The sequence below is a fragment of the Acanthisitta chloris genome, unplaced genomic scaffold (assembly GCF_000695815.1).
Source record: "Acanthisitta chloris isolate BGI_N310 unplaced genomic scaffold, ASM69581v1 scaffold11698, whole genome shotgun sequence".
NCBI classification, from domain to species: domain Eukaryota; kingdom Metazoa; phylum Chordata; class Aves; order Passeriformes; family Acanthisittidae; genus Acanthisitta; species Acanthisitta chloris.
In genome coordinates, this window is record NW_008688735.1 from 17,636 (window position 1) to 26,716 (window position 9,081).

The 9,081-nt window shown below is 48.0% G+C and overlaps 1 protein-coding gene across 1 annotated transcript in view; it reads right to left on the reverse strand.

Moving 5' to 3' along the window:
* LOC103808371 (YTH domain-containing family protein 2) overlaps window positions 1-9,074 on the reverse strand; it is a gene marked incomplete at its 5' end in the record, with an annotated part of 13,798 nt that extends 4,724 nt beyond the window's left edge. The window contains one exon of the mRNA XM_009081152.1: window positions 8,409-9,074. Coding sequence (XP_009079400.1) covers window positions 8,409-9,074 — 666 coding nt within the window. The remainder of the gene's footprint in view (window positions 1-8,408) is intronic.
* Window positions 9,075-9,081: the final 7 nt, after the last annotated feature.

The following is a 9,081-nucleotide window of genomic DNA, read 5'->3' on the forward strand; positions in this document are numbered from 1 at the left end:
TCTCGAAAGAGGAGAGAATAAAGTGATCAAGGGCAGTGATGATATGAAGCTATTCAGGGTAATAAAACAGCAGCTGACTGTGAAGAACTGGAGGACTTTGTGAGCAAAAGCAGCTGAACATTACAGTGAGTTTGGTCTACCTGGCTGAGATAAATCCAATGAAAAAATCCCTTCCCTAAATCCCAGATGGCAGGCTCCAAACTGACCATAAACCATTGGAAACACAAGCTCAGCATTACAATCTCTAACTCCAGGAAAATGCTTATCATGAAGAAAAACAAACATCCCCCTGACCAGAACACATCACGGTGTGTTACACAGACCCAAGTGGCATCTCCATCCTGGCAAAGAGGAGCTCTGCTCCTCTCCACCTCCACAGGCAGGTGGAGTTCTCCTGCTGGAGAACTGGAAAAGGGTCAAAGAACAACAGGGATGAGCAAGGGACAGAAGGATTTCCATCTGCAGAGCCACTGTGCTCTGGCTCTCCAGCCTGGAACAGGAGTGTAAAAGCAGAGCAGGCACAGAGAGGACACTAAAATAACTGCTCACCTCGAACAACACATAATTATGCTGAAGAACTTGAGGTCCTGAGGATGCTCAAGGAGTGCATCAAGACCTTGGACAAGACTAATAAAGACAAAGATGCATCCTCTGGGGCACAAAAATTCCTGAGCCATGAATGGTTTACGGCAAGGAAAACATTCAGAGAGGGATAAATATGTGGTTGTACTGTCCTTACAGGTGTTTGTTCTTGACCCTGTTATTTCCAGCTGCACACAGGGCATTTTACCTGGAAAAAAGGAGCAGGGATGCCTGAGCAATATCCTTTCCATGCCCAGCAGAGCTGCAGCTCCTGCAGCCACATGAGATGCAGTGTTAGACTACAGAGATTTACAGTCTGAGCCACTGCAGTCGTCCTGGTGTGTGAGGCTAAAACACTACCTCCATCCCCAAAAGGGCAGAAGAAACACTTCATGCTACAAGCAAAACACACCACAATATTCTGCATTATGAGAGGACAAGAGCAGATCTATTTGCCTCCTTCTGTCTGCCATGAAGAGCTGAATTCACAAGCTCAAGCCAGAGAGCCAACACTCCCTATAGTGTGTCCCCTCATTTTACAGCCACTTGAAAGGGAACACAAAGCCACATTCACTGCAACACAGCATTATATTTCAACAGTTTTTTTTCCTTCCTCCTTAAAGTTTATCAGGAGCACTGGGATCAGCTGAACCCCAAACCAGACTGTGACAGCCCAAAGGTTGATGTTCAGGACATTATGATTTCTTGTATTTTACAGGTGATGATGGGAAATTCTCTGAAGCTAGTTAACAGAAGATGGCAGCAAAAATAACAGAGCTGAGTGAGCTGAGCCTTCCCCTGTGCACAGATACTCAGAGAGAAGGAAACTGAAGAATGTGGCTTCCTTTCCCCCCAAGATTAGAAACAAAAGACAGTTTTAGGTAGATTTTATCTAAGTCTTCTAAACTGGGATTATATTACAATAGCTCTACAGTTAACCACACAAAGCAGCAGCTCAGCATTGTGCTTGTAAAAAAAAAAAAAAAAAAAAAAAAAGAGAGAGAGAAGTTCTAATGCTATAGAACCAGAAATTTCCAAGTTCTTGCTGAAGGACAGCTCACACAAGCCAAAGGCTTCATTATGAACTGCTCAAATGCACTGTTACATGACTTATATGTCAATTAAAAAGCCTCACACTGGGCAGTAGTCACTGGAAGGAGCTACAAACAAGTCTCTATCCCAGGCATCAGCGTGGATAATGACAACCCTTGTTAGCAGGGACTTCCCCAGGGAGCTGCTGTGGTGAAAGCAGGGTGGCACTGCTCTGCCTGCCAAGCCTCCAGTGGTTTCCACCACTGAGGAATTAGTTATTAACTCACAAAGCCATAAGATTGTACAATTACCACCAGGTACAAACAAGAACACACAGGGAAATGAGAAGCCTAATCACCGTGGTGAGAAGGATGGCACAGAGCAGAACAAGGAGCTTCACCTGGGAGACAGAAAAGAAGAAAGAAGCTGCTTTCAGGCAAAAAGTTGTTGCAGGATTACATTTGCAGGAAGGACAAGTGAGGAACATTGTGCATGGAGCTGCTCTTGAGGGACTGGCCACGAATCAATGTGCTTCAATGGTTTCCTTGGGATGCTAATCGGCTTTCAGCAATGTCTTGTGACCCACTGCACTTCTGCACCAGGGAGAATGCAGGGAACTGAACCAGACCGTGCCCCGGGGCCTGTGCTGAACAAAACAGCTGGCAAAGAGGTTTCCTTGGAAGATAAGTACTTTTTCTGGAGAAGTAGCTGTAAATAAAATAACGTGAAACAACATCTGTGTCAGTAGCTCTTAACCTCAGTGTCAGTGAGTTACCCAGAACTCTCAAGGGGGGAAAAAAAAGAGGAATAAAAAAAGCAGCCACTGCTGTTGATACCTTACACACACCCTTCCTGCATCTCAAGCTATTCACGGTGTTTCTAGCAGATTTGCCAACCACACATGGGTTATTTATGACAGACCACAGAAAGGTTTGGGTTGGAAGGGCCTTACAGCTAATCTGCCATGGGCAGGGACATTTTCCACTAGCCCAGGTTGCTCCAAGCCCTGTTCAACCTGGCCTGGAACACTTCCAGGGATGGAGCAGCCACAGCTTCTCTGGGCAAACTGTGCCAGAGCCTCAGCACCTCACAGGGAGGAATTCTTTCCCAATATCTAATCCAAATCTACCTTCCTTCATCTTAAGGCCATTCCCCCATTTCAACTCATCTGCTGAAGGAAAAAAAGTGTGGTTACTTTTTTTTTAAACTTAACACATTCATTTGAAGTCATGAATATGTTCATAATGAATGCAATTACCATATTTATAAGAAGGATTGGTCCAGGGTATTCTGCAACTCAGGGCTGAAATCACCCAGCCAAGGTAAAGATAACCTGGGGGGGAATGAAGCTTTGCTCACACCAAGTGGGCAACAAGTGAGTTGGGAATGAGCTCATGAGAACAGGGTATGGAATATACTCCCCCTGCTCAAGACCATACCAGAGAGGTGCAAAATCTCATTGCATACTCTGTCTGGCCCAATCCCAGTCCTTGAATCCTAGAGTGGTTTGGGTTGGAAAGGACCTTATAGATCTAATTCCAACCCCCTGCTATAGGCAGGGATCAAACAACTGGGAACCAACTTTAAACAGTACAGCTTGACAACTCTTTCAACCAATTTCCACAGGAAGACTTTAAAGAATCTATTATTTCATAAGATTAACAAAATGTGATGCTAAATTATTACAGACTGCTAGCAAGTCCCTGACAGTGAGAGACAGGGCTACAGGCAAGTGCAACAGGGTTGCTCTTCTACCACTCCCACTTAGAGTTGCAGTGAAATGGCTCCTAGCTGCTCCTGCTTCAGGGATGAGGAAACCAAGTCTGTCTCCCAGCAGAAAACATGGATTAGAGCATTGGTCAGACCTCAGCCTTCCCCTGCAGTTTTTTTCCTGCCTTTACACAAAGCTAGAACACAACCAAAAATCCCTGAGTGCTGGTTTAAAAATACCATCAGCACAAAGCACTCCTTATGTCAGACAGGCAGTGCCAAACCACTGGGATAAGCAGGATGGTTTGTTTCCTTTATTTCTGGGAAAGTACATGAGCGTGGACACAGACCTACAGGATTTAAACAGCCTGGAAATAAACTGAGAGAAACCATGTGCATTGCTGAAGAGGACAACGAGGAAATTCTGTCCTGGTGCATCAATCAATTAACTTCACTCTTGCCAGGATTTGGAGCAGAAAAGAGCAAACAGCCTTGGGATCATGGGATGAAAGGAACTGTGTGAGTGCAAGCAGCATTCCCTTGCTGCCACAGGAAACAGAATCTATCCAGGATCAGAATCTTGCAGTCAGAAATGCTGTCCTGTAGGACAGGGTAAAGCCAAAGCAAATGCAGGACTCATGACTGGAACAGGAAAAAAGTGCTAGTCCATCCTATAGGGAATATTCCCTCTCCTCTACTCTGAAGTTGCAAATTAGGAAGAGAAAAAGAGCTTTGTATGATCCATCAGAAAGCACTTCTGTCCTACAGTGACTGTGAAACAGCCTCACGTAACACCCCTTGGTTTTCCCTTAAATCACATGTTCTCAGGGGCCAGTGACACTTGCCACTATTAATACTGCTGTGACCAGCAGTGTCAGCTGGAGCACAAACCACCACAGATCCGGAAATGACAGCTCCAATCTGGCCAATCCCACCTTGCTGCTCTGGGGCTGCTGGGGCACGAAACCTCCACCCCATCCTGCACAGCTGAGCCTGACTCAACACTCAGAGGCCCAACACAAAGTGTCTCCTCTCACCTGCAAACGTGACCACAGAGCACCCTGGGCAGGACTGGTTTTCACATAGGATATCCTTCCTGAATCCCTGCAACCAGCCAATTATCCCAAGCCTGGGCAGGGAGAAAGCACCAAACCAAATTTCCCTTAGCATTTCCATTGACTGCTTTTCCACAAAAGACAAACAGTTAACCTTTCACAGGTCACTATCGATCACTATTAGAGATCTTTACACCCAGGTCACTGCAACATTCCTAGAAATCCAAGTGCATGGCTGTGGGCCAGGGATTTTTGTTGTTTTGGGTTTTAAAACAGAGGTAGAACAATTCCTACAGGGAAGAAGTCAGTGACATGCTCTGCCATGAAACTGTTCTGGGTTTCAACAAGTCCTAAACTGCTCCGTGTAGGACTGCACTGGGAATTGGCTTCATTATTTTGGGTCAGGAGAACATCCAAACCTTTAAAAAAAGTGGATTAGTAGAGCAAAGCAAGATGCTGCAAAGGAATGGAGATTAGCTTCTGAGCACAGGATGGGCAGAGGAACAGGAAAGGACAAGCAAGAGGATTATTTCAGTGTTATCACCACTGAACTGCCTGTCCCCCCTGTCCCCTTCACTGGGCAATGGGAACAGCACAAACATTAAGCAAAGCATTTTTCCTATCACTTCTTGCACCTGTTTTAGGGGATTCTGAAGTGACTCAAACAGGGAGAAAGAAGCATAAAAGAACATTCAAGAGTTCCCAGACTTTCACAAGAGCTCATCCATCTGCTCAGGCAGCAAACTGCAGATCAGACAAAGGTTTGGGCAAGTTGAAGCTGAGTGAAACAACTGCAGCTTGGGAGAAGTTCGAAATGAGCCAAACCTTGAGACATTTAAGCTTCAAGGAACACGACTACAGAGCATTAACATATCACACTGGTGGCAGAGACAAAGAGCTGGGAGCAGTGGGATTTCCCCAGCACAAAAGCAGCTTGACAGACCACAGGCAGGGAGCTGCTGCCAGAGCAGCATGTTAACTTTCCAGAGCCTCTACTCTGGTTTCTCAGAATTTAATTCAGGTGATTACCTGAGATGCTTCAGGCAGACAGAGCATGGCCTGGGCTTTTTTCCACCTCCAGCCCCAGGCAAGCATCATTCCAGGAAAAAAGAAAACCCTCCTTGAGCAGAAACAACTGGTTCTCAACGAAACCATGAAAGGGCAGTTAGAGAAACCTCAAGCACTTTCCAGGCTGCGTCAGCAGGAGATGGAGAATGTCAAACTGCTGCTGCAAGAACCACTAAGTCACTTCCTCCGTGCCGGATGTTCCAGGGCAGGGGCAGAGTATGCAACAGAGGGAGTAAACCCAAAAGCAAACACCAACCGTGTGTCTACACGACTCCCTCCTCATCTGTGAATTCCAGAGACCTATGACTAAGTCCCTTTTCCAAGAATAACTGCTTTCCTAACCGACTGCTGTTGCATCCACTCGAAGGGGATAGGAAAGGCGGCGCTGGAGCACAGACCATCGCTGCTGCTGCCCCTCCACACCAGCACGGCCCAGAAAGTGAAGCCAGCAGGGGAGGAGACTGCAAAATGCAACTGGGGAGAGGAGTAAAGCTGGTTTACAGCTTTAAGAAAACTGCTAAACCTCATTTTTAGTATCTTTCTGATTTTCAGACTTTACAACTTGCAAACACAGCAGCTTCTAGCAGAAGGGACTGTCTGGTTTTCTCTCAGCCTTTCCCAGAAAAAGAGCTCTGTTGCTCTTCCTTCTGCTGACTGCCTGCTTACTTGGACAGTATTAACTCCTCTCATTCATTCCTCTTCTGTCCTCCAGCAGCATTTTCCACCCCCTTGCCCTGCATTCTCCCACTGTGCCAATGTCTGACCCTCTCACACTGCAAACTGTTGCTCCCTGAAGTCAGATCTGGAGGATATCATAGAACCATGGAAGGGTTTGGGTTGGAAATCTGGAGGGTATCATAGAACCATGGAATGGTTTGGGTTGGAAGGACCTTAAAGCTCATCTCCTTCCACCCCCTGCCATGGGCAGGGACATCTTCCACCAGCCCAGGTTGCTCCAAACCCCATCCAACCTGACCTGGAACACTTCCAGGGATGGAGCAGCCACAGCTTCTCTGGGCAAGCTGTGCCAGTGCCTCAGCACCTCACAGGGAGTATCATAGAACCATGGAATGGTTTGGGTTGGAAGGACCTTAAAGCTCATCTCCTTCCACCCCCTGCCATGGGCAGGGACATCTTCCACCAGCCCAGGTTGCTCCAAACCCCATCCAACCTGACCTGGAACACTTCCAGGGATGGAGCAGCCACAGCTTCTCTGGGCAAGCTGTGCCAGTGCCTCAGCACCTCACAGGGAAGGTACAGGCTGGATACCAAGTGGAACAGTTTTAGGAAGTGAAGTCACACAAAACAATCAGGCTCTCACAAAAATCCAGTTTATACCACCACACCTTGCCATGTATTCCTCCCTTACAGCTTTCCCCCCCAAGCACTGCAAGTGCTGATTATCAGCTGCAAAACGTGATCACCTTTGTGTCTAAGTGATATTATTTATACAAAGCTCTATATAACATACATATAAAACATTCAAAACCTGCATTCACTGTGAGCAGCTGCAACTCCTGATCCTGCTCTTCAGCTCTTGGGTGAAAAATTCCCCATTGTTGCAACTAAAGAGATCATCAGGAAACTTGGCAAACTCCCAGGAAGCTGTGCTAATGCTAATTTGTAATTATCATTTTGATCAAACACAAGCCAGGACCCCGTTGTGGGGGAGGCCAGCCCCAGGTGACTTTACCACAGCTGAACCCAAGATTCAAAGCTCACCGGTCAGTGAATTTTGGACAGGATTTTCAATTAACGAGTCATTAAGGAATCCATGCTGACAGCAGCAGCATCCAGCACAGCTGCAGGCAGGTGGTGAGCTCAGCTCATGTGCCACACTGCTGGCAGTGCCCACGCAGGTGACAGCCCACCCCTGGCACCACACACAGCCATGAGGAACTGAACAGCCCACTCTGTATCCCCCAGAGACAGGACAAGGAGTCACAGACTTCAAATGTAGCCAGGGAGATTGAGGTTGGGCATTAGACAAAGCCTTCTCACAGGAAGGATAATTAAGAGTAGGAATAGATTGCCTGGGGAGGGACAGGAACTGCTGTTCCTGGAGGTTTTACAAGTGGTGGGAAACATCTGTCACTCTGACCCCACTTTGGGCAGGGGGTGGATTAGCGGCTGTTCAAAGACCCAGATCGGGTTTCTAACAGCTCCCAAACCCCCCACGGATCTCCGACTTCAAACCACTCTGATCCAGGAGCTGACAATAGCACAGGAATACATTTTGTTTAGAGCACAGCACTCAGGGAAGGCTGAGAGTTAGAGCAACTAAGGTGCCTAGGAAAGCCTCCTCACCCTGCTCTGCTGGGGTGCTGGCACCCGTTTCATCACAGACTGGTTTGGGTTGGAAGGGACCTTAAGGATCATCTAGTTCCAATGCCCTGCCACAAGTAGTGACACCTTCCACTAGAACCAGGTTGCTCCAAGCCCCATCCAACCTGGGCTGGAACACTCCCAGGGTTGGGGCAGCCCCAGCTTCTCTGGGCAACCTGTGCCAGTGTCTCACCACCCTCACAAGGAAGAGTTTCTTCCCAATACCTAACCTAAACCTACTCTCTGCCATTCCCCCTTGTCCTGTCACTCCAGGCCCTTGAAAATAGTCTCTTCCCATCTTTCCTGCAGGCCCTTTTCAGGGACTGGAAGGCCACAATTAGGTCACCCCAAAGCCTTCTCCAGGCTGAACAATCCCAGTTCTCTCAGCCTCTCCTCATAGCAGAGCTGCTCCATCCCTCTAATCACCTTGGTGGCCTCCTCTGGGCATCTCCACCCCAAACAGAGGCTACCACTTGGGTGGCAGGTGTGAGCAGGCAGCTAGCCAAGAGGCAGGATGATGCCCACCAAGCCTGCTCACACCTCCACAACCTGCATTTCACCCAGCTCAAGGCAGCCCTCCTCCACCTCCTGCCCTGCAGGACTCAGCCAAGACACACACACACACACACACATTACCTTTTTAACATTTTCCTCCTCCTCTTGGCGTTTCTCGTAGTGTGAGAAGTCATCAAAGATGGAGGTGGTGTGCTTGTAGGTGGCAATGATTTTCAACACCTGCTTAGCCTTTTCCAGAGGCACCTCCTGAGTGTCCCTGGAGTTGGTCACTGGTTTATTCTCGTTGTTCTCTAGGCGGATGTGCCGCAGCTGGCTGTTGGGAACGTCCTTCACAAAAATCCACCTGACATCAAAACGTCCCTTCCACTTGTCCTGGGACCACACACCTGCACAGGTGTTATAGTCCACAGCAGATTTCATTTCTGCTACGCCGCAGAAGTGACCACTACCGTTGACACTGAACAGTAAGTATACAGGGCCCTTTCCGTTCATGGAGCGATAGGCTGCGTCCAGTCTCTTGTTCCCATGCTCTGTACTGCACCAGATGTTGTACTTAATGGAACGGTGGATATCGTCCTCAGAGTAACTCTTAATGATGAACACCCTCCCGTGCTTTGGGTTCCAGTCAAAATCCTTGGGGTTGTAGTTGTTGATGGATCTCAACTTCTCCAAGACAGGGTGTGGCTCGGAGGGAGCAGAACCAGAACTGGCCTGAGCCTGTCCCACTCCATTCCCGTCCACTCCGTTCTGCCCAAACCCAGCGCCGCGGTTCCGCGGGGCGACCCAGCGGGCA